This window comes from Neophocaena asiaeorientalis, unplaced genomic scaffold (assembly GCF_003031525.2).
Source record: "Neophocaena asiaeorientalis asiaeorientalis breed wild unplaced genomic scaffold, Neophocaena_asiaeorientalis_V1.1 scaffold204, whole genome shotgun sequence".
NCBI classification, from domain to species: domain Eukaryota; kingdom Metazoa; phylum Chordata; class Mammalia; order Artiodactyla; family Phocoenidae; genus Neophocaena; species Neophocaena asiaeorientalis.
Window position 1 is genome coordinate 7,504,499 of NW_020173922.1, and position 26,154 is coordinate 7,530,652.

Sequence of the window (26,154 nt, forward strand, 5' to 3'; positions counted from 1 at the left end):
AATACAAATTCTCAGGCTCTACCCCACACCTGAAATTTGTGGGTAGGGCCCAGTCATCTATTTTTTTGTAAGCCTTCCAGGCGATTCTGCTGCACGTTAAAGTTTAAGCCGCTGGCCTAGATTGTACAAAAGAAGAACGTGAAATAACAGTCGATGCTATCAGCTGAAACTCTGTCATGTTCTGTGTGAGTAATAAGTGCTTTACCACATTATGTCATTCAATCCTTATATCATCTCTGAGGGTACGTACTGTTTTTGTTTTCAGGTAAAGAAATGGAAGCACATTTATTTACTTCTGCAAGGTCACACCTAGTAAATAGCAGAGCTGCGGTGGTCTGACTCTTAATCTCTCTGAAACAGCATTTGACTACTTAAGGGTGGAAAGGAAACAAGCAAAAAAATCGATTGGACTAAATTGTTGGGGTGGCTGGTGTGCGTATTCATGTGTTGAGTTGGCTGCAGTCAAGGGAATCTTCCAGCCATTCAAGGAACCTCCATGTACATCAACTATGTTCATTTGTTTCTTAGAAAGTAACTTCAAGTGCCGGAAGTTAACTGACCTTCAGGAAAAGAAAATTTTAGTATGCTAAGGAAGAAAAATCAGACTCTGGGATCTAAACCGTATATTTTTGTGTGCCCTGGAAAGCTTAATTTTCTTGTTGAGGTACTAAATGTTCTGGAGATTGGGATCGCAGATAATGACACGACTGGCTCCATGAAGGTGAAGCCACATTCCGTCTGTTGCCTGAGTTTTCCTAATTGAAGGTTACCTACTGCTGCAGAGAGCTCACTCTCTACATTCGTCACGCTCCACAGCCTCTGAATTTCGCCTCCAGAGTATTTCTTGGTGCTGTGCCTTCCTGTCCTTTCTCACGGCTTCTGCCCCATTGCAGGTTGTCATTCTTTCGCTTTGGTCAGTGGCATCCTGTCCTGACCCTGTCAGCACAGTGCCTTTTCTGACACATCGGTCTGATTCTGTCCTTGCTGAGCAGCCCCTGCCAGCACGCCTGTGCTAATTAAGCCCATTACATAGATGATCTCAATCTCTACCATAATCCACTGCAGTAACAGGTTAAAGACAAGTTAAAGGGAGTTACCTGGCTTACCCAGCCCAGCTTTTCATCCCTTTACTGGCTGCCCTTCTCTTCATCAGTGTGAATGAATGGCTCTTGGTAGCTGTATTCTTCTGCTAGGGATGCTGTCACAAAGTACCACAAACTGGGTGCCTCAGAACAACAGAAATGTATTGTCTCATAGTTCTAGAGGCTAAAGGTCTGAGATCAAGGTCAGCACGGCCCTGCTGCCCCTGAAACCTGTAAGGAAAAATCCTTCCTTTCCTCTTCCTAGATTCTGGTGGTTTCCCGGCAGCATCTGTCATTCCTTGTTTTATAGATGCATCACTTCAGTTCCTCATCTTCACAGGACTATCTTCTCTCTGTGTTTGTTACCGTGTCCAAATTTCCCCCCTTTCTAAGGACACCAGTCATTTTTGATTAGGGCCTAATGGATTCATTTTAACTTGATTATCTCTGTACAGACCCTATTTCCACATAAAATCACATTGTGAGATAGCGGGGTTTAGGACTTCATATCTTTTGGGTTTTGGGGAAAAAATTCAACCCAAAACAGTAGCTCTATTCTATAAATGGAAAAAAACTTAAATTTATCACGTAGTCCAGAATGATGTAACCATCACTAATAACGCAGTTACATTTTTGTTTATTATTTTTTAAAAAAATCTGTGTTATCAGCTAGGAAATAGGAATAAATTTTCTTAGTTATTCTCAGAGGAAAACAAGGAAGGGGAAGAAGGCAAAGGAGGGTTGGGAAGGTCTTCCTCTGGCACTTCCTTTGTCATGCTGTGATTGCGTGTCTGGCTGTCCAGGGAGGAGCCTGGGTGGACGACGTGCTGGCTTCTCTTACCTGATAACCAGGTGAGGCTACAGCAGGCGCTTCCTCTGTGTGTGTGAGTAGAACCATTTCTTTGAGGCAGACAGATCCTTACATCTCGGGGGTCCTTCTGTGGGCCGTGCCCAGCTCCCTGAGCAGTGGACTTTCATTTCCCTTGGGGTCATAGGTTCAAAGATTCATACAGTGTGTGGGAGGTAGGGGAGGGGACGAAAGATGCTGTGAGGGGAGAAGGAAGGAAGTGGCCCAAAGATAACAATACCTAAGGCATCATTTCCTGTAGAAAAAATGGACAATCAGCCATGATACCAGAGGAAGTGAAAACCAAAATAAACATTGGCAGCTCTCTGCCTTTGGAGTGCTTGTGTGTATACCCAGGTGGCATCTTAGCAAGCTGTTTGAGATAGTTAATTACCCTGAGTAAGAGAGGCCCTGTTGACGGTAAGTGAAGCATAAATCAGCATTAGTAGAAGGGATGACTCGAGAATCAGCTGCTTATCTTCTGCATTATTCTCCACTAGAGGGTGACTCAGTGCCCTGGAGAAGTGATGGGGCGCAGCCTTCAAGGACAACAGGGAGGGAAGAGATGAGAAAGGACTGTTGTCCTTGTGAATACTGGCACTAGGTTTGGCATAAGAGCTCCTTCTTCTCCATTACTGGAGCCATTTAGAAGGAAAAGTGTGGGCCACGTTCTCAGAAATGTATTTTACATAGAGGACTTTGCAAAGACTTTGGTCATCTTTGAAGAAAAGAGTTGATTATTAGTCTTTGGTGACTCTCGGTGGCTTACCACCCATTCCTTAATTTAGGTGAAGGGTGTATATGTGCTGCCTCTAGATGTTTTTATAGCCAGAGGACACAGCAGTGCCTGTTCCCTCTCCTCCTGTAAGGATCTAAGGGAACAGACGCTCCAGGGACAATGGCAGCAGGAAGTCAAGGGATCACATTGTTATAAGCTGGGGTTTTGCCTGACTTTCCAGTGCAGAGCTCTTTGATAAAGTGGGCTGGGCATGTGGCTTTGTCTGAAGACAGGTCAGTATATACCTCGGTGCTTACTGTTCCTGCCACAAGCAAAGTGTAAGAGTTTCCTTTACTCTCATTATTAGGGCTGCTTCTCAAAAAAGGAGAGTAGGTGAAACAAAGTGAGATTGTGTTTAATAAGTAAAGGTATGTTCATTTAAGGACTAGAAGATTAAACACAACAATATAAAGTGGCGCAGCTGTGTCTTGGTGTAACACGTATTTGAGGCAGGTCAGAGGGGACAACTCAGACGGCGTGAGTTGGCATTGAGAAGTTCAAGTTAGAATGGGGCTGGTCTCCAAATGTAGTAGAAATGGGCTTGTGATGGAGGTGAGGTTCTGGTTCTTCTGAACCTTGTTCAGGCTTTAACTATAATCCTGTCTTCAGGTTGAGATTTGGGACTGAGACAGGATATGTAGAGCTTGGGAAGGGGCCAGGGAAGCATAACAACAGTGAGGTTTACATGTGGGCACTGGGAGGAGAGACGGCAGGAACGTTTATTTAGCTTGGAGAAGTGAAGGCTGGCGGGGGCTCAGCGTGGGGACGTTAATGGTTTTTAAGTATATGAAGGCACGTTGTGAGAATTGTAGTGAACAGATGTTTTCACTCTTCACTGAAGACGAGACTAAACAAGGAATGGGCTTACCTTTTAGGCTGTGACACTTTAAGTGAGAATTTAGGGAAACCACCTAAATGAAAATGTGGAAACATGAGATTATTTTAATAAAGGAGTCCAGAGTGTTTACTTCTGGAGAGCTTCTGGAAAGTACAGAAACATGCTTGAGCTGAAATCTGATCTGGGTGATTTTCTTTGATTTGACTTTGCCTGTTAGACTGCAGACTCAGGACACACCAGCTTCCTTTTCTCCCTTCCTTGTTGGTTATCAACATAACCACACCCTTCTGCATGATAACCCGATATTATGAATATACTAGAAGGAGACTGAGTGGGAGCCCTGGTCTTCCGCTTCTGAAGAAGTGATTTTCTTAGGAGGTGATGAGGCTTCACAGGGGAAGAGCTTGGATGTTGGTGCCAGGAGGCCTGCTTTCAAATCCTGGCTGCCACTTACTGTGTGTTTTGGGGCAAGTTAACCTCTTTGAATCTGCTTCCTTACTGATAAGTTGGAGATGATAGCAGTATTCATTTCATAGGTTGTTATGAATATTCAGTGAGACACAGGGCATATGAAGTTACAGTGCCTGGCATGTAAGAAGTGCTCAGTAAACGATGGCCATTATTATTACCTTATTCTAGACTTTGAAACCGGGGCTGGGAACTCAGATACAGCTCCATAACACCTTTTGAACCTGCCTATGTGAAGTGTGCCCTTCTGCCTTCATTACAGCTACTGGCATTCCTACAAGGACTCTTCACTTTCTATCACCATGGTTATGAACTGGCCAAGGACTTCAACGACTTCAAGACGCAGTTGACTATCAGCATACAGAACGTGAGTAGGCGAGGGGACAGGCTTCCTTTCCCTTGCTGTGGGTCTGGTTGCATACAGATCGCTTAAATGGACTGAGATGCAGGTGGGGAGGATGGGTCTTGCTTGGGTTCAAAGGGCAGTGGGGGTCAGGCATTTCTAGGGTGCTTGATGGTCCCAGGTTAGAGCATCATCCTCTCCTCCATTATTGCAAAGCACTATTTATGTTCTCGGAAATGCTGCTGCTGATTATGTTTTAAATCTGTAGCGCCAGAATCAGGATTTCCTTTGGCAGTGGAAGTCCCAGCCCCACCCAGCCTAGCCTCCCTCTGTGCATCTAGCCGCCTGGCCCCATAAAACCGTAGAGTGTGTGTGTTCAGGGGATGGGGATGGGGTACACGTGCTGGCCTTGGGCTCAAAGGATGTGCTGTTGTTCAACTCTCAGTGAGGCTGCCAGGAGATCCAAGTAGGTGTGCCTTACTCCCAATCTCCTTTCCCAAATTGTAAGCAGCAGGACCTTTGCGTGCACGGAATCCTGCTGAGGACTCTGGTTAGCGGTCACTGGGGCTCAAACCCCCTTCTTCCCTGTGTGATGGGGCCACTTTAATCTGCATGTTGTCTTTGTCTCTGGATGATCCTGTGTCCAAACAAACCCAAGTATGCCTGTGCGGGTTGGACTGCATGCTTTAAGAAGCCTGAGCTTGCCCCCTCATGGTTCTCTGCAGTGCCTCAGAGAACAGGAATTTGCAGGGTCTTGGATGAGCTGTCACAAAGCATGGCTTCCCTTGGGCCGGGTCCCTCAGAAGGCAGACTCTGAAGTGGAGATTTATACAGAGCAGGTCCCCAGGAGGCAGTGTTGGCAGAAGCACCTGTGACAGAGTGAGGGCAGCAGGCCCTGCTGGAGGAGAAGCTGAGTGGTGAGGACTCAGCCGATGCCCTGGGCCCCCTGGAGCTGGGATGGCCCCTTGACCCTCCCCCTTTGACCCCTGGCTTCGCCTAGTTGCTGGGTGCAGGGTGCCCTGGGGGGAGGGGTAACCTTAAGTGAAGCAGCTCCATTTGAGGAGGGAGCCATCAGCAAACAGCTGGAGAAAGAGCATCTCTGTCCTGGAGGGAGGTGGAGGGCGTACCCTGCTGTGGACCATCTGAGTCAGAGTGGCCTGGGATGCTTGTTAAAAATGCGCATGTCTGGGTTGAGAGTTGCTAAACTTATCTTTCAGGGTGAGAACTGGTCATTTGCATTTCCTGCCGGTTCCCCAGGTGATTTTGATGGTCCCTAGAGTTTGAGAGTCATTCTGACATAGGGCTTTAAGGCCCTATGAAAGTATATTTCTTAAAAGGGAACATTTTTGCCTGATTCCTAGATGGCTGAATGTTCCTTACCTGGTTTTAGATCTAAGAATTCTGTAGGTTGATGTTCTGAAGTGCTAGAGATGGGAACAGGGTTTCATTTCTTTGATTTGAATAAAATTCCTTTCATCCTAGACGAGAAATCGCTTTGAAGGCACCAGGTCAGAAGTGGAATCCCTGATGAAGAAGATGAAAGAGAATCCCCTCGAGCACAAGACCATCAGTCCCTACACCATGGAAGGGTACCTCTACGTCCAGGAGAAACGTGAGTGCTGGGTCGGCCAGCAGTGTGGATGTACTCTTGCCTTTTTCCCAGGAGCTGGGGGGTGTATCCAGTAGTGCCTGGCCTGGAGTACGTATTTCGATGAAGGAGAGTGATTTTATAGTTAGGTTTCCTAGGGCAGAGATGCTGTCCGCCAGGTCTTGTCTACCTCCCAGTGATGTGTTATGTTTCCTTTGTAACTGGGAACTTCCTTGCAACCTGGAATTCATTGAGGCTCTGCGGTGCCACTTCTCTCCCTGGTGTCACCCTACTCTTGAGGTTCCTGTACCTTCAGTATAGCTTTATATACCATACCCTTGGTGTAGAGGCCTTGGAAAGGTCTGGCCGGCTGGACCTTATGGTCATATCCTTCGGTAGACTTAATAGTTGGTGATTCTGTTTTCATTTGAGACTTGTTTCAGCAAGGCCCAAACAATCATGACTTAGGCCCTTTCTCTCTTCTCCTCAGCCCCTGTCATTCCAACACTTAAATTTTATGAAAAGTAGAAACAAAAGCTCACTTCAAGAGCCAGGAAGAAGAGCCATTGACTTGCCCATATGACATCAAGGAAAGAAACGCCAGGTGCTGCTAACCCAGAGTTCACAGCGATGACTCAAATTCGTGTACTGGGCTGTTGCACTCCCAGACTTAATTCATGCGTGCGGTGCTAGAGATTAAAGAAAGTGCATTGTTTTTCTTTAATGGGTAGCTCTTCTTGTAGTCTCGCGCACGTGTGCTTTCTGGCTGGGCACTGTTGATTTAGGATTAGTTAAATATCTTCACTCCTATCTGCTTCCTAATGGAACAAAACACTCAGTTTCAGTGATTATTCTATTCAGTGATTACTCAAAAATTTCCTTGGACTTAAAATTGTTCCCTGGTGACAAAGGTGTAGTAATAGGGTTGGAGGTTGGGTCATCAGTTGTGATGAGAGTTTTATTTCCCTTATTCTTGCAGGTATGAGCTTGTTTAAGGCTTGTAAAAAACAGAAGCTACTTTAGTTGTGTGTTATACCTGAATATATGGTCATATCTTCTTTGCCCAATGAGAAGACCATCCCCAAAAGTTTTAAGTCAACTTGAAAATAAAAAATTTTAAGACTATAAAAATACAGTTCAGTGTCCACTTATAATACTTAATTTATTAACATTGGTCACTTACGTGTAAAGTCAGTATAAGCACTCACGTGACATTGTACAATTTTATTCAAACACTTCATGTGTTTTTTCAACATTAATGTCTTGATTATCATTAGAACCATATTTTGATTCTCCAGCACAGTGGTCCAGAGCATATCATTAGAATACAGCTTTTTTTTTTTTAATTTGGAAGTTTTGGTAACATTATTTTGAAGTAGTTTCAAACTTACAGAAAGTGGCAAGAATAGTATAAAGAACGACCATATGACCTTTACCCAGATTCACGAATTTTTACCATTTTTCCAGTTAGATCATTCTTTCTCTCTCTGTATGGGTGTGTGTGCATATCACAGTCACACACACACACACACATTATAATTTTTTTCTGAACCATTTGAGAACAGGTTGCATATACCATGCTTCTTGGCTTCAGCGTGTATTTTCTCAAAACATTCATTTATGTAACCACAGTTACATATCCAGGAAATTTAACATTGATAAGATACTTCATCTAAACAATATTTCATATTCCCATTTTGTCAGTTGTCCCAGTGATGCCCTTATAGAGCATTTTGTTTTCCTCCAGTACAGGAGCTTATACAGCATTTAGTTGTCATATGACGACTTTAGTCTCCTTTACTAAAGGAGTGTGGGTGTGCATCCCTGGTCAAATCCTACATGAGTAATGCTGTGTTTTTCCCGGGTGCCACATCCGGAGCAAAGGATGTTCCTCTGCCCTCCGTGGTCTTGTTGATTTTGATCACCCAGTCAAGGTACTTTCTGTTTTCCCCACTGTGCTGTCACTATGTTTCCCTTGTAACTGATAAGCGGTCTGTGGGGCGGACACCTTAAGACCGTGCCCTTCCCTCATCAGACTTTGCCTCCCACGGAGTTAGCATCCATTGACAATCCTGGCCTGGACTGACCTTTACTGTGATGGTCGCAAAATGGTGATTTTGCAGCTCTGCCACTCCCTCCACATTTATTAGTTGCCTTTCGGTGTGCTGTAAGGAAGCGTCCTCCCCCTTTCTACCTCCCTCCTTCTCTCCTTTCCTTCCTCCCTCCCTCCCTCCTTTCCTTCCTTTCTCTCTGTCTTTCTCTCTCTCTTTCTTTCTTTCATCTGTCTATCCATCCATCTTTCTACTGTCAGTATGGACTTGTGAGTTCCCATTTTGTTCATTAGGCTAAATCCATTACTGTCCTTGTTTATTATGATGCTCAAAGTGTCCAAGATACAGCACTTTTGAAATCTTTGTGTTGTGCTGTCACTGGAATTTATTCTCTAAGCCACAGAAACACAGTTGAATGGTTGGTGTTTTCATTTGTCCTAGATGCTCCAGGGTAGACACTCTGTTGCTTTTTAAGTATACTAAGTGACATCCAACACTTGCAATGGGCATTCACACCCTGAAAAAAATTATTAAGTGTCTGCTAAATCTGTTTTCATGTTATCATTATTGTTTTTTAATCATATCTGCTATGTGATCTCTATAAGCATCCAGAACTCGTATTGATTGAGGTCCTTGCAGGCTAATAATGCCAATCATGCCTTCTTTCTCTAACAATACTTTGTTGTTTGAAATAAGGTAATTGGCCAGGCACCTGATAAAATCAGATACTGTCAGAATTTGTCTGTAGGGCATCTGCCTCTTTCCTGAGGGATAATTTTGAGGGACAAACTCCTTAGATTACATTTGAGCATTTACAGTTACTTCTGTTCCACATGTCTGGTGTCTCTGGGTTTTCCTTGTCTGCTTTTCAGATCTTCTTGAGTTCTGCTAAAGTAAAAATTAGGGGTTTGGAAGTAGGTCAGAACCCCTGTACGTGTGTGCACATGGTCGCAGAACAGCTGTATGGGAAGCATGAAGCCATCACACCAGATGGGAACAGTGACAAGCACTTTGAGGAGCTTTTCTGTGTTCCTTCTCAGTCATCTTACTCCTGTCAGGGGAGAGAAAGGAAACTTCAGATGGAGATTGATAATATGGGAAAGTGAATTAATTTCCCCAGGGAACCTCTACTTACCTTGTATTTTAAGACCCATCTGATGCAGCATTTAGTGGCAAACAGTCTTCCTTGGTCCTTGGGGAAAGCCCTGGGTCGGTTCCATTTCCAGCTTGTGGAATCAGATTCCTGCCTGTTCGCGTCTAGCTGGTGTGGAGAGTATATCACCCCTAGAAACAGTTTAAGGATAGGTGAGCATTGTGAGTTACTGGTTGTGTGCTTTTCCAGCATGCAGTGGACATGTAGAGATGTTTTATGGGGAATATTACCTTGCAGGTCATTTTGGAACTTCCTGGGTGAAGCACTACTGTACATATCAACGGGATTCCAAACAAATCACCATGGTACCATTTGACCAAAAGTCAGGAGGAAAGGGGGTGAGTTCACTTTTAAATTTCATGCTTGATTTGCTTGGTTAACATATGATGACTATAATGCGTGTTTGAAGTTAACACCTCCAATTTTCACTGTAATTTTCTTAATTTTTATACAGTAGTTCCAGGAGGCATGGCACCTGAAAAAGTAAATAAAACAAGATGATTATTTTGAGCACTAAGTTACATTGGCAGCTGCAATTAAGAAAGCTTTTTGTGTTTCACATATATACAGTGTTAAGTGTGTATAATGTGTTTAGATGCTAGAAATTCTTGGATGACCTCATCCTGTGAAACTGATTCTTGTCACTCTCACCCAATACCCAGAGGGCTGCCCGTTGGCAGTTTAGATGTCCCAATTATCTGTTGCTGTGTAACAGGTCACCCAAAAATGTAGCGACTTTGAAAACAACACCAGTCATTTTAGCATTTCCTACACTTTCTGTGGGTAAGATCTTTGCGGAGCATTTGGATAGATGGTTTGAGCTAAGGGTTTCTTATGCTCTTTCAATCAGATAGTGACTGGAGCTGGATCATAAGGGTCTGAAGCAGCTCTGGGCTGGTCAGATATAGCTCTCTTCCTTTCTCCTGACCTCCTCTCCCATTCTCTTCCTTCTTTTCCTCTTGCTCTGTATAGTCTCAGGGCCTGTCCTCTGGCCTCTCTACGTGGGCTATTTTGGGTTTCCTCACAGCATGGCAGCCTCAGGGTAGCTAAAGGATTCAAGAGTGAATATTCCAGCAACAAAAGGAGACCCTGCAAAACCTTTTAATGACCGAGGCTTAGAAGTCATATTGCCTTAGGTTGGCCCCATGTGTTGGTTGAAACAGTCATAAAAGCCCACCCAATTTCAGTGTGAGAGGACATAGGCCCTGCCTCTTGATGAACGGAGTATCAAAGTCACATTGCATTGAAGAGCATGTGGGATGGAAGGTATTCTTGTGGCCGTCCTTGGAGGAGATAGTCAGGCTGCATCTGCGGGGTCCCCACTACTGGGAGCTCCTTGCTGTGCCCCAGTGCTTCTCCTTTCCTCTGGGAGTACTCTGTCTGTCTGCATTTTCTTTTTAGGTGATCTGTCTTTTCTCTCTGGCTCCTCATAATATCTTCCTTTTTTTGTTCTTTTGGTATTCTACATTTCATTATGACAGTCCTCTCTCTGATTTTTTTTCTTTTTTTCCCCAATCTGTTGTGCTTAGGCATTTTGGCCTTTCTGGATTTGAGGATTGGTGTCTTTCAGTAACTTTGGAAAATTCTCATCAACTATCATATTGAATATTGCCCCCCTCCCCATTCTTTCTATTATTCAGTATCTCCTTCTGGAGATATTTAAATATTTTTTAACAAAAATATTTATATGTTTCATTTCTTTGAATCTCTGGACTCCGCTCTGGATAATTTCTTTTGTTCTGTCTTTAGTTTAAATAATTTTCCGGCTGTGTCTAATCTGTTGATAAAGTAGTCTTCTGTAAGTATTCCAACCCTGGCCCTCTTCTCTGTGGCAAATTTTTGTGCATCCTGTTGGGTTTGCATATGTGCGGGCATTACAGTGTAGAGGCTAAGAGCACTGACCCTGAGGTTGGACTGCCCGGGTCAATGATGTCACGCTGTTGTCATTACTGTTAGCTACTCCCCCGTGCTGTCCCCTTGCTCTCTGCCATTTCCAGTTTTTCTTCCTGGCTTTCTTTCTCTTAGACCACAATGCAGGAGTTGATCAGCATCTCTGTACTTCCCTGTATCAAGGCAAAAAAAGCCAAGGCTTTTTTTTTTTTTTTTTGCAGTATGCGGGCCTCTCACTGTTGTGGCCTCTCCTGTTGCGGAGCACAGGCTCCGGATGCGCAGGCTCAGTGGCCATGGCTCACGGGCCCAGCTGCTTCGTGGCATGTGGGATCTTCCGGACCGGGGCACGAACCCGTGTCCCCTGCATCGGCAGGCGAACTCTCAAACACTGTGCCACCAGGGAAGCCCTTGCCAAGGCTCTTTTAATGTGTCTTGTTAGCGGTAGAGTTGACTTATAAATAATCTCAGGAAAGCAGATATGTGAAAATATCAGAACATAGAGAAATTACAGAGTTAGAAGGAGTATTAAAAATCTCTGTTAATAGGAGTTCCTTATTATTCGTGAACTGGAAATAGAGCTAGGTCTGCCTTTCTTGGGTCAAGTCATAGTCCTTTTCTAACTCCTAGTCCTTCTAGAAATCAGATTCACTGAGTCATTCTCTCACACAGTCTTTATTTTGGGACCATTTATCTTGTGCTTTCCTAAAGCTGGAGTGAAGAACTCTCTTGTATTTTCTCTACTCCTTTCTTACCACGCTTGAAAATGAAGGGCAGAGCCGAATTATGGTATGTGTTTGGGACTCCTTAGACTTTAGTGGGATAATAGGAAACACCTCACTGAGTTGTTAAGAGGTTTATATACATTAGTGTATATAAACTTCTTGGGACTGAGCCTGACACATAATAGAAGCTGCCATATTAGGAGCTTGATATTATATGAAATAATTTTTCTAGTAATAATTACTTATATTTAGATTTTGTTTTATATTTTTCTAAAACATTGTCCTTTATCATCCTGTTTTATCCATTTTTCCTACTTTACAAAAGAGGAAATTGGGGGTTGGAGAGAGAGAATGATTTCTAAGGGTGTATGTTGAAAGAGTTACTTTGAACCAGTGCTCAAACCCTGATTCTGGAGCCTACATCTCCTGATTCTGAGGTTCATCATCATAATAAAAGAGAAGAATACTGTATATGTGTAAAATAATAGTTTTCCATGACGCCACTCTGTTTCCTCATTCTCAGGGTGAGGAAATGTGAAGACTGGCTGTCCAGCAGTGATGTCTTCTCAGTTTATACAGGAGAATCATGTGACGTCATTGTATGTGTGCTTGTACAAAGCTCTCCTAGGAGCTGGCGGCAGACTTAACGTAGAATATAGGGTGTTTTCTTTTCCTAACACGCTCTTTGTCTACCCTGTCTCTCCTTCGCTGTTCCTTTCTTTTGGATCATTTTCCTTTGAAAGTACCTGCTTTTCTCTTAGCTTCAGTCCAGGAGATGTGAGTGGTTTTTCTGCATCCTCTTGGCGACAAGGCCTGTGTGTGGTGAAAGACAGTTCCCCGCGTTCTATCCTGTGAGATGAGGGTGCTCTCTTTGGGAGCCCTGGAGCAGCCCAGAGCTGACCCCGTCCCTTTCCTGGCTTGAAACCCTTCATATGTTCCCACTGCTCACAGTATACAGACCACAGTCTGCATGATCTGGTCCCTGCTTCCCTCAAGCCCTTTCTCAGCCCAGTTTCCCTCTTCTTGCACGGGGATTCCGGACGCACTGGCTTCCCTTCAGTTCCTCCAGGGCTCCGTGGACCCCCACCACAGGGCCTTTCCACCTGCTGTTCTCCACCCCTGATCTGTGCTCCTGGTTTTATCTCCTGTAGATCCTTCGGGTCTCAGCCCAAGAAAGCCTTTGCTGACCTTCCTGCCGAGGTCACATCCCCTTAATGTAGGCGTTTGTAGCACAGCATGCCTCTTTTTTTTTTTTTTTTTTACATCTTTATTGGAGTATAATTGCTTTACAATGGTGTGTTAGTTTCTGCTTTTTAACGAAGTGAATCAGTTATACATATACATATGTTCCCATATCTCTTCCCTCTTGCGTCTCCCTCCCTCCCACCCTCCCTATCCCACCCCTCTAGGTGGTCACAAAGCCCTGAGCTGATCTCCCTGTGCTATGCGGCTGCTTCCCATGCCTCTTTTATTGTAGTGTTTGTTACGGTTGTAACTCTTCATTTATTTGTTTAAGTGATTGTTATCTCCATCCCCTGTTTTTTTAACCATGAGTACTTGAACAGATCATCTTTATAGATTTTGCCTCATATGGAATGGTCGTCTTGGGAACAGCGTCTTATCTTCTTCTTATTTCTGCTTATATTTGACAATCTTTTATAGTTCCCCTGTTTTCTCCTATTTCTCAGGGACACCTCCCCCTAAGCTTTCAAAGTGAGAGGTAGTCCAACGCCATTAAATCAGAAATAGAGTTAGACGTTAACATGGTCAGAAGTCCATATGTTTGGGCATTTCCAGTCATTTACGTGTTGCAGAAGGAGCAGTTCTCAATCTGAGAAATTAATCTTAGCCATTCAGTAAAAGACAATACATGTAAGACTTGTGAATATAAACTATCTCTTCCTAGGTCTTCTGTGTTTTGTGTGCTATTCTGATATTAGTGGGTGGTTAAGTTTTACCATACGCAGTCACATTTCCTATTATTCAACAAACTAGGCAAGTTTGCTAATTTCCCCCCTAGTTTAGGAAAAAAGATTGGCAGATATAGGAGAAAAAGGAACCCTAAAAAATGCCTACGTGACAGGAAGAGAAGAAATCAGGGGCAGAAACCTCTATGTTTTTAGACAATAAATTAGTCTTGTGCGATAAAACTGTTGCATTCCATTTGTACAATGGAATACTACCCAGCAATAAAAAGAACTAAGCCCTTTTTTTTTGTACCATGGATTTTAAAAATTACCTTTATTGTTTAATTTTTATTTTTTTATTGACGTATAGTTGATTTACAATATTACCTAAGTTTCAGGTGTAAAACATAATGATTCACAATTTTTAAAAGTTATACTCCATTTATAGTTATTATAAAATGTTGGCTATGTTCCCTGTGCCGTACAATATATCCTTGTAGTTTATTTATTTTATACATAGTAGTTTGTACCTCTTAATCCCTATCCCTATCTTGCCCCTCCCTCCTTCCTTATCCCCACTGATAACCACTAGTTTGTTTTCTGTGTCTGTGAGTCTATTTTTTTTTTTTTTTTTTTTTTTTTTGTGTTTGTGTTTCTTTTTTTTTTTTTTTTTTTTTTTTTGCGGTATGTGGGCCTCTCACCGCTGTGGCCTCTCCCGCTGCAGAGCACAGGCTCTGGACGCACAGGCCCAGTGGCCATGGCCCACGGGCCCAGCTGCTCCGCGGCATGTGGAATCCTCCCGGACTGGGGCACGAACCCGTGTCCCCTGCATCGGCAGGCAGACTCCCAACCACTGTGCCACCAGGGAAGCCCCTATTTCTTTTTTGTTCTATTCACATTTGTTTTAGTTTTTAGATTCTACAGTGATATTATACAGTATTTGTTTTTCTCTGTCTGACTTATTTCACTAAGCACAGTACCGTCCAAGTCCATCCATGTTGTTGCAAATGGCAAAGTTTCTTTTTTAATGGCTGAGTAGCATTCCTGTGTGTGTGTGTGTGTGTGTGTGTGTGTGTGTGTATACACCAGTACTTTTTTTTTTTAACATCTTTATTGGAGTATAATTGCTTTACAATGGTGTGTTAGTTTCTGCTGTATAACAAAGTGAATCAGCTATACATATACATATACCCCCATATCCCCTCCCTCTTGTGTCTTCCTCCCACCCTCCCTATTCCACCCCTCTAGGTGGTCACAAAGCACTGAGGTGATCTCCCTGTGCTATGCGGCTGCTTCCCTCTAGCTATCTGTCTTACATTTGGTAGTGTATATATGTCCATGCCCCTCTCTCACTTTGTCCCAGCTTAACCTTCCGCCTCCCGTGTCCTCAAGTCCATTCTCTACATGTGTCTTTATTCCTATCCTGCCCCTAGGTTCTTCAGAACCTTTTTTTTTTTTTTAGATTCCATATATATGTGTTAGCATACGGTATTTGTTTTTCTCTTTCTGACTTACTTCACTCTGTATGACAGACTCTAGGTCCATCCACCTCACTACACATAACTCAATTTTGTTTCTTTTTATGGCTGAGTAATATTCCATTGTATATATGTGCTACATCTTCTTTATCCATTCATTCGTCGATGGACACTTAGGTTGCTTCCATGTCCTGGCTCTTGTAAACAGAGCTGCAGTGAACATTGTACACCACTACTTCTTTATCCATTCATCTATTGATGGACACTTAGCTTGCTTTCATATCTTGGCAATTGTAAATAATGCTATGAACATTGGGGTTCATGTATCTTTTTGAATTAATGTTTTGTTTTCTTTGGATATATACTTAGGGGTGTAATTGCTGGATCATATGATAATTCTATTTTTAGTTTTTTGAGGAACCTCCACACAGTTTTATGTAGTGGCTGAACCAATTTACATTCCCACCAACAGTGTACAAGGGTTACCTTTTCTCTACATCCTCACTAACATTTGTTATTTGTGGTCTTTTTGATGATAGCCATTCTGACAGTAGTGGGGTGATATCTCGTTGTGGTTTTGATTTGTGTTTCTCTGATGTTGAGTGACGTTGAGCGTCTTTTCATGTACCTGTTGGCCATCTGCGTTTCCTCTTTGGAAAAATGTCTCTTCAGGTCTTCTGCCCATTTTTTAATTGAGGTGTTTGCTTTTTTGTTGTTGAGTTGCATGAGCTGTTTTTATATTTTGGATATTAACCCCTTATTGGTCATATCATTTGCAAAAAGAAATAAACTTGATTTGTACGACATGAGTGAATCGCAGACGAATTATGCTGAGTGAAAAAAGTCAAACGTAAAAGAGCATTCCATTTGTATAAAGTTACAGAATATGCAAACTAATTTGTGATGACAGAGAACAGATTCAGTGTTTACCTGGGAATGACTGGGTGGAGGGATGATGGATTACAAAGGGACTTAGCAGGAAACTTTTGGGGCTGATGGAAATGTTCACTGCCTTGATTGTGGTGATGATTTCACAGATGTATACAGATGTCAAGACTCATAAGTTGTATGCTTGAACATGTACAATATATTATACATTTAAAAATTATACTTCAATAAAGCTGTTAAAACATACTTATTGCACACCTACTCTGTTCCTGGGCCTGTTTGGCCGCTGGTGACACAAGGGTAAGCATAAACAGACACAGTACAGTATGCCCTCAAGGAGCTTAGAGCCTAATGAGGAAAGAGACATTATTTGAATCATCACTTACAGCAACAGCAAATCTTACCTGTGATCAGTGCTGTGAAGGAAGGAGGGGTACATGGTGCTATATGAACATGTCTGGGGGTGTTTGACCCAGCCCAGAAATGTTTCCCTGAGAAGTGACCATTGAACCAAGGTCATAGAAATCCAGAATTGGAAGGAGACCTCAAGGTAATCTTGTTTCAACTCTTATCAAACCTATAAATTAAACCTATTTAAGCCAATATCAACAAGAATTTAACCTAGCATGGGTTGATGCTGTACCATCATCTATTAGTACTCAAGACATTGGGCTCTGAGTATTAAACATGGCTTACAGATTTTATTTGCATGAGGCTGTGGTCTGAGAAGGTTTATGACCAACCTTCCACCTCCTGTGGTCCTGAACACTCAGGTTTGAGAAGATGAAATGATCGCTTCTGTTTATGTGGCACGTTTGTCCTGGAGAGGAGCATGGCCTGAGTTCTGGCCTCATCTTGATAGTCTGTGTGTTCCCAACAGGGAGAAGATGAATCAGTCACCCTCAAATCCTGCACACGGCGGAAAACAGACTCTATTGAGAAGCGGTTTTGCTTTGACGTGGAAGCAGTAGACAGGTGAGTAGTTGTCACACTTTTTCTCAGGAACAAACATTGCCGAATTTGGATTTCTTTTCCATTCGTTCAAAATTTTCTGTTTTTTTCCCCCTCTTTCCCTTCTCCATATAGACCTCAGGCCAGTTACTGATTTGCAAGAATCAGTATAGCCTCCCCATCCTATAGATTCAGCCCTGAACCCCTGATCGGTTGGTTTAATTTTAATGTCAGGGATTCCCTTCTTGGGAATGTGTATTATGTCTCAGGAGGATGAATATATGTTTAAAGAAAACTGTTTAGCATGACTGTTTCAGCTCTTTGAGATTTTTTACTTAAAAATTTTTATGTAATGATTCAAAAGGAGTTAGGTAAAGGGAAAAGTGGAAGAAGTTGTATCAATTAAAGAAAAAGCTTTTATGAGAGAGTAGCATTGACATGTATACACTACCAAATATAAAATAGATAGCTAGTGGGAAGCAGCTGCATAGCACAGGGAGATCAGCTCGGTGCTTTGTGACCACCTAGAGGGGTGGGATGGGGAGGGTGGGAGGGAGACGCAAGAGGGAGGGGATATGGGGATATATGTATACATGTAGCTGATTCACTTTGTTATACAGCAGAAACTAACACAACATTGTAAGCAATTATCCTCCAATAAAGATGTTAAAAAAAATTTTTTTTTTAGTTACAGTATTTCGCCTACCACTGTGTGTGTGCATCCAGGAAAGAAAGCAAACCGCTTTCGATATCAGTCTTAGGAGAGGGAGCTCTGTGTTGCGTTCCTCAAGATTTACAGTCTCATTAAGTTGTACCATTTCATGGTGTTAAGCTAGTTTGACAGCATTCCAGTTCTTTGAGACACTTTACTTGGCAACAGGTTAATTCTTTGAATGAAAGCCATGAGTTAAGCTTATTTGAGCTGTGTATTCAAGATCAGCAGTGCTAGCACAAAGATCCTTAAGTCTCATCATGATTGTTCTATAATGCTGTTAATTTATCCCTTTTATTTTTTACTTGTTTTAAAAAAGCTACACCACTTAGTCAAGCCAGTATCTACCCTGTCTGGGACGTTTACCTGTGGCCACTTTACGGCAGCTCTAGAGGATCTGGAGCGCGAGTACCACCTGGCGTGGGCTGCTCCGTGTGCTGCCAGGTTTGAAATGCCTTCTTGAGGCATGGTGTGTCCCTGTGTTGTGGCCCCTGAGGCTGCTAGAGCACCCGTGGAGAGAGCATGCCTGTTTAGCCTAAATCAGACGTTCATGGAAACTAACCGTGTCTCATTAGCAGTCTAGTTATTACAGCTTTGGCTCTCAGGTCGGGCAACCCGGATCTCAATTTTGACTTTGCTGCTTAGTAGCCATGTGACTTTGGGCAAATCACTTAATCTTGCAGGGTCTTGATTTCATTCTCTGGAAAATGAAGATGGTTATAGTACCTGGTTCCTAGCATTGTCAGGATTCAAGAAGAGAAGGCGTATAAAACACTTGGCAGACTGGCAAATAATAAAAGCTCAACAGTTAGCCTTTATTATTTGTTAATTAGCATGTCCTGCATGTTTACCTGACTTGATATTTCAAGAGCTAGACTCTAAATGCAGAGAAATCAGTATCATTTGTAAAGAAAAGAGAGTACCCCAATCGTTCACCATGTGTGGGTCGTGAGAGGGGAAGGGAGTGGAGAAGGGCTGTATGGTGGGGTAGGTGGAATTGGGGTAGCAAAGGGGGATTGCAAAAAGTGTGCCTCAGACTAAGATGATGCTTGACTTTAAACAGATCCTGAGTCAGGATGCCTTAAGCCCTTGTAGGCGTCTCCTCTATTCTAAGCATGGAATTTACTGGAGTTCATATTGTTGGAATCCATGAAAGATGGGTTAGCGGGTGTACTTGTGTGGAAATGGAGCCAGTTGTTTGATGCTGGTCAGCTGAATAGTTCCCAGAGATGATCGCGTGTTTGCAGGACTTCCTGGGTGAGGGCAGTGCCCTGCATTGCAGCTCTTGTTAGATTTGGAAATGAGTTCAATGATTCTTTCTGAAGCTGAATTGTTTTCTTCTTCAGAAGTCTCCCAGAAGTTGCCGAGAGTTGCTTTTTAGGCAATTAAAACTCACCATGGTTCCTCCATCTCATTTCCACCCTTACCAACACTTCCTACTACCTTCCCCCTGTATTATGCCCAGAAAAGCTTTGCACGTCCCAATTATAAGCTGAGAGCAAATGTGTCACATTCAGCATACTGAGTGGGTTTGGGCAGTTGATTTCTTCTAGGTCATCATCTCTGGTTCCCTTGGCATGAATTGGAGGGGCATGCAGTTGTTGTACAGAATGAGGCTGCTAAATCTCCTCTTAATAAGCAGGAGGGGAGTAGATAGCACTGTTATATTATTTGTAGTTTTGATGTTCTGTGTATTGTGATGCTTTCTGCCTGGGGAGAGCCTGCCGCCTTTCGGGGCCGACCAGTTCTTAGAGTCAGCCGAGGGCTCAGCGTGGTGAGCGCCATTGATGTGTGGACTTCCGGTCCAGAGCCACAGCACCTCTACTGGCTCCAACAGCCCAGGAGGCAATATTCCTCTACCAGACACCTAGGGACCACTCCCACAGCCTATTAGCACCTGAGAAATTATTCAAACCAGCCACTCCTAAACGGTTTACGTATCCCTGCCTTGCCTTTGCTGCAGAAACTCTTAACAAAGGTCATGGTCTAGGCTCTCCCCTCCGACCACTTCTGCCTCCTGGATGGTGTTGGTGCTTCGCCATGTGGCCCTGTGTGGTGTGCCAAGCGTCCTGTTTCTAACACCTGTGAATATAAGAAACTTGGTTTGCCTGAGCCCCTTCTGTATCTCCTTTTGTGGTCACACCTGACTGGCCATCACCCGAAATAACACAGAACATCAATGAAACCCCTTCTCTCCATTTTCTATATAGGTTGTCGTCTTTGGTCTCAAAGGTTAGGGTACTGTTGGCAGTATTTTCTTTAGTGTCTTTCTGCATTTCCCCCCCACATCCAGGAAGGGACTGAGGTGAGAGGGAAAAGGCATTTCCACACACTCAGGGGAGGCATTCCTGGGAACTCTGCCCGGAGTCCTGTTCTCTGGAAAACTCCTACACCTTGCTTTTTCACTAGCGTACTTTAGCAAGGAGGTGATGTGCTGCTAGCTGTCGTGCTGTCTTTTCAACCTTCCACAGACTTCTCAGCTTCTACCTGCTGAGCTGGGTAGCCAGAGGGGCAAAATGCAAAGTTTAGCACCTAGGAAATGTGAAAGTAAAAGAGGGAATGGTTATATTTAATAGCATGAGGTTTTAGACTGTTCCCAGAGTATGTTAACCTGTAGCATGGATAAGCATTATGTAGTATCTATTAGTGTTTTATTCTATCAAAATATTAATACATGCTGAAGTGTGGATTATTTGACTTAGAATATGTGATGATGTGTGGTTTTAAGGTCGAATACTTTTATCCTTCAGGCTCAGTGATGATGTTTCACGTTGCTCTGTAGCCTTCAGGAAGTGATGTTCTAGGAGGCCGGGGTTGCAAGCTGATGACATCAGTGTCTCTTACTGTGTGGTGAGAACCACTCACTCAGCATCCACAGGGGTGCTTGTTAGAACTATAGCTATAGGCCCCAGACCTATATAATCTGACTTTATGCAAGAGAGACCCTGAAATCCACTTTTTGAATAAGCTCTTCTGTTATCCTCTATTCTTAGTCAGAATTGGTACATTAAACAGCAGGCATATCACAGTACAGTTTTCTCAGAGCACGTGAAAGCATTTTCCTTATTAGAAACATAACAAGCAACAGTAAAACAAAAATAAAAAACCCTCAGGCTTCTTTACTAAGGAGCTTAATTCTTAGCCTTGTGGAGGAGAATATAGCTAGTAGTAAAGGTGATCACCAGCCTCTGTTACAGGTTACCAGGAAAAAAGCAACAGCGATAACCACAGTAAAACCCACTTTTTTAGTTAACTATGGAGGTGGGGTGAGGGGACCAGCAGTGAGGGAGCACTTTCTGGAAGCTGAACACTGTTCATGTATTTCATGTAATTCACATGTAATCCTTACTACAGCCCAGGGTGGCTTGTGCTCCAAGTATCTCATGGTACTGAGGAGGAATCTACAGTTTAGAGGGTGAGTCTTACCCAAGTTTCAGGTGGGATTTGAACTGAGGGTCATAGGACCTCATTGTAGGGCACTTTGCTGCCTCAAAACTCAGGGTTTTAAGAAACATTTCGAGTGATAAGCCCAGTGCTATCTGTACTTGGATTTCAGGGCCACCACTGACAGTCACCTTACTGACTGTGAAATCTGAGGAGGGCTTTCTCACTCTTATCATTGGCATTTGGTGCGTAAACTAATGGTGGGTGAACTAAAGCAGCACACTTGCTTCTGTTCCCATATTTCCTGCCCTGTACCCTTCAGAGAGCCCTTGCGTGACTAACGGTTTAAAGAGGCACTGCAGAGAGAGCACAGGCCAAGCACAGGGCACATGGTTCCATAAATGCTATGTATTTTTTGTACACCTCTTCTTTTACCTTTTATTCTTAAGATGACACTCATTTCTGTTTATCTCAGGAGACTAGCATAAGTAAGAAGTCAAAGCAATAGTGCCATTTATCAGTTGATTGTTTTCATTGTATCCCAGAGCGTTGCTGTCAATTTGTTAACCCTCAAATCCTGCTGGAAAGGGGTTAATCCCTGACATTTCCGTCCTCCAGGAAGAACTGTTGTGACTCTGACCCATGAATGAGCTAGAAATCAAATTAAGGGTTAATCCAGAGCTTAGGGATTTAGATTTATAGTTCTTGAACTTCTTGTGTCAAAGATCCTCTTTAATACCGTGGATACATTTCAGAACGTTACTTTTAATTCTTACATCTAAGTTCTCTTACAACTTTGGCATCACAAAACTAGACCTGTACTCCCTTCTCTGTATCCTCCATCCTTCCATATTGACTTCCACATAATTATATAACTCTACGTAATTACATCTCATCTATCCCTTTTCTCTAGGGTCTGCCTTTTTTTTTTTTCCCTTTTCCACAGTACTAGTTTTGGGGGGAGGTTCAGACCTAAGAAGATGCTGAAGACCCCTGGACTTTTCTGAGCAAATGTTGCACAGGCTCATATTAGCTCTTCATGCCTTTGGCTTTCTTTGAAGAGAATTTTATTGTTTGCAACATTGAAAAGTGAAAGTCAGTAGAAATTCTTGTGACTTCAGTTCCAAACTGAAAAATTGCTTAGCCTGAGGTATCATGTCCATCAAATCAATGTGATGCTTCTTTGAATTTCCCTTCTGGTTTTGTTTTTCAATTCATTTTCAGGACTCTAGCATTTAGAATATTACGTGGCTTTAAATGAACATGTGTGGGTTGTAGTAGTTGCTACAGCATTCTCCAAAGAAGAATATTTTCTTATTTTCCTAGAAGATATTTGTTATGACTTGAGTCGTGTACCTCCCAAATTCATACGTGGAAATTCTAATCTTCACTCTCTGACAACGAAAATTATTTGGAGATAGGGTCTTTGCAGAGGTAGTTAAGTTAGAATGAGGTGATTAGTAGGGTGGGCCCTAATCCGGTATGACTAGTGTCCTTATAAAATGGGGTAATTTCGACACAGAGCCAGACAGGTACACAGGGAGAATGCCATGTGACCATGAAGGCAGAGATCAGGGTGATGTGTCTTCAAGCCAAAGAATGCCAGAGATTGCTAGCAGACCACCAGAAGCTAGGAGAAAGGGATGGAAAAGATTCTCCTTTCCATACTTCAAAGGGAACCCATCTGCTGACACCTTGTGCTCGAACTTATAGATCGAGACTTGTGAGATAATACACTTCTGTTGTTTATGCCACTCAGTTTGTGGGTCTTTTTACAGCAGCCCTAGCAAACCAATACAGTATTGAATAAGAGGGCCTTTCTCACTGAAACAGCCATAAAAGGGGCCCCCGACAGCCTTTTAGATGGATGGCCCAACACACACTCCTTTCACGTAAATTATCTTCCGTATTCTGGATACTCTTTACGGCAGCCTAAGCTTTCATTAGCTTTTTAAAAAGTCATCCTTTCTTATCCCTTAATAAAGAAGCATTCTTTGGTACCTTTGTATCACCTTACCATAGAACCAAACATTTGAAAGTTTTTATGTTATATTGGTTAATGGACTAAAGAATAGATTTATCATTTCTTCTTTAAAGTGTGTTAATAACTTTTTGAGGGAGCTTAGTGTAAAATTCCTGGGTAAAAATGGGACTTCATCTAAAAGCAGCTGTTAGGGGTAGTGGCATGTTATACTTGCCAATGTCTGTCTTCAGTCACTTTGAACCATTAACTCCACCGTGCAGTAACTTATGGAAATGAACGAGCAAATGTAGGGGAAATATTTGTTTAAGCTAAAGAATCATGGTGGTAGTCATCTCCCAGCATCTCTGCATTTGTTTATCTTTGAGAGATGTCTCACAGATGTATGTGACACATGTGTATTTTCTCCCAAATGTCTTCCAGGAGAGACCACTAAACCATATGGAAAGTAATAGAAACAAAAGGCTTCTTTTTGATGCACTGAATCAATGTAGTCTCTTGAGAGGTGGTGTTTATACTTGGGGAAAGGAAATAATTAGAATGCTTTATGTTTTCCAGGACTAGCTGACCCCAACAGAAGTCCATACATTTCAAGACGTTATGTAGGGTGTTGAGTGCCCCATTCCCACCCTTGGTACTCTCCAGAGGTGGGCAGCAAAGGACAACTTATTAGGATGACAGGGGTACTGGGTGCTAGTGGTGTCACGGGGACCAAGACAAGCACAGTCCTTGCCTTCATGGATCTTACTGTTGATTGTAGAATGGGCAGACACATACACATACATTCGTGCAACTGAACGTATAAGTACTAGTATGTTGAGTGTTCCAGCAAACTTGAAGGACCAGAATGCTGTAGGGAAGATGTAACACACAGAAGGACTTCACCCTTCTACTCTTACAGAGAATGATGGCATGACTAGAATGCCCTGAATTTTCATTCCCTCTCTCCTCCCCGCCCTTCCTCATTTATTAACCATAACTACATACTGGAGACTCTACTGACCGTGGACATATAAAGTTTAATGAAGCATTATGAATCTAATGGACTTCCCTTCTTAAAAGTCATCTGATTTTTCTTGCAAACCAAATCCAAAGTCCTCCTTCTGTGAGCTTTCCACGAATAGGTAACGAGAGACAGCTTTCTTCTGAACCAGTCCCAGCCTGGTGTGTCATACCCACTGTCAACTCTATCCTCGCGTCCCACCGTGTACTGTGTATTTGTACAATGTACGAGCTTTTCTTTGTATTGGTTGGCTGGTTGTTTAATTAGGTATGTTTTATATAACTGTTCAATTCTAAATATCTGTCTCAGGTAATTTGCTCCCAGAGGCAGAATAACGTCATTTTATCCAGCTCTTAATCCAGTACTGTGTGCGTGTGGTTGTTCAATTTTGTTTTTTATGGTAATGCAATTTTTGAGTTAGATTATTTTGTTCTTTCCTTCGGGACTTTGGTGAAGTAGTGTGTAAGAGACTACAGGAGCTGAATCATATTAGTTGATATTTAAACTAAAATTTGAGCGAGTACACACACAAACTGCATTTCTGTATAGGTAGGACAAAAAAAAAAAAAAAAAAAAAAAAAAAAAAAAAAAAAAAAAAAAAAAAAAAAAAAAAAAAAAAAAAAAAAAAAAACAGGAAAATGGGAGATTGGTAAGAATAGTGGCGGCTAGAAAGATTAATGGAAAATCTGAGTAATCTACCCCAACCCTCCAATGAGTCACCACTCTTATTTCAAGTCCATTTTTATAGAAGGCTGCATGGTGCTGGTAAAAGATCGAGGCAGCCCTAAGTTTGAATTTGAGATCTGCTTCTTTACTAGCTGTGTGAGTCTGGGCTGGTGGTTTAACCACATCTGTAAGGTGGGGCTAATCATACCTACCTTGCAGGATTATTTTGAAGGTGGAATGCTGTAATATTCTACCCTGATGGTAGTTCTCTGTCGGAAGAGGTTGTTCCTTTGAAGTTTTTTGCTCTACCCTAAAACCCGGGACTTCCTTGTTCTTAATGGTGAGCCATAGCTTTGGAGGGTATTTCTTTGAGCCCGTTTATTTCATTTTGATGGCGTGCCTTTTTCCTATAGTGCCACGACTCTTCAAGTCATCTGTAAGCTGTGGGTGAATACAGGTGCTTTAAGTGTATATCCGCAAAGGGGCTGCCAGGGAAAGAATCTGTTTTCAAATTATATATGCGATTACCCGTTATTTATCTACATTTCCTATACAAGATAAAAGGTTTAAACCCCTCCTTCCAATTTATGGTGTCAAAAGGAAACCGTACTAATTTTAAGTTAAAGTAATACTCTTTTAGTTTGGTATGTGGTGTGTATGCATGTACTTGTTTGTGTGTCTTCGTGAGATTGTGTGAGTGAAGACTGTGTTTTCCAAAAAGAATCATCTTATGTAACAGACTTTGTTTCAGCGCTCAGCCTCTAGATGGCAGTTTTGTATATGTATTAGTAACTATTAGCTGGTCCCGTTGAAAATTAGCCGTCCTTTATACATTGACATTTAGTAGTCAGTGGTGCGTGCGTGTGTGTGTATGTGTGTGTTTCTGTGGAAGAAATCATCATGTGAATATTACCTCTTAAAGGAATGGTATTCTAAGTGACTCATTCTTTCTCTAGAAATTCCTTCCTCCCACCCTTTTGTGATACATCATTTCATACCCAGTTTCCTGCAGAAGCAAGCATGCTCAGTTAATGTAACTTCTGTTTAAACATTACATTTAACCTTGCTTTCTGAGCTCAAGTGTCAGGCTCTTTGCTTCAGGGACAGCTTATTTGAGGATAATGAAAACAGATGAGTGATTGGGACAGTCCAGTGTGTATGCTGAGAACCAGCCAGTCCTGCTTTTCCCTCTTGGTGTGGCCTGTCTTTATCTTTTGCAACAGATGAATCCATTTTTCCTGGTTTCAAACTTCCCCTCCCCTCCCCTTCTCACCCCTTGTTTGAAATAATATTTGATTTTGCCTTCCTGCTGGTTGGTTAGAGTGCTGGTCTCAGTGCCATTGACATTTTGGAGAGGAAATGGCTTTTTCCTTCCTCAGAGGGTGTTCTCCTGCTCTGACTTCCATGATTTGGGTGGGTGGGCG

At 42.6% G+C, this 26,154-nt stretch overlaps 1 protein-coding gene across 8 annotated transcripts in view; it reads left to right on the forward strand.

Annotated features, from left to right (window-relative positions):
* Window positions 1–26,154, forward strand: part of ARHGAP26 (Rho GTPase activating protein 26) — a 469,933-nt gene that overhangs the window by 134,391 nt on the left and 309,388 nt on the right. For all 8 annotated transcript variants that reach the window (XR_003004075.1, XM_024752249.1, XM_024752250.1 and 5 more), the window contains 4 exons: window positions 4,276–4,380; window positions 5,839–5,968; window positions 9,386–9,486; window positions 16,914–17,008. Coding sequence is in view for 7 of the 8 variants with exons in the window: in XM_024752249.1 (XP_024608017.1) it covers window positions 4,276–4,380; window positions 5,839–5,968; window positions 9,386–9,486; window positions 16,914–17,008 (431 nt within the window). In the remaining variant the exon portion in view is untranslated. The remainder of the gene's footprint in view (window positions 1–4,275; window positions 4,381–5,838; window positions 5,969–9,385; window positions 9,487–16,913; window positions 17,009–26,154) is intronic.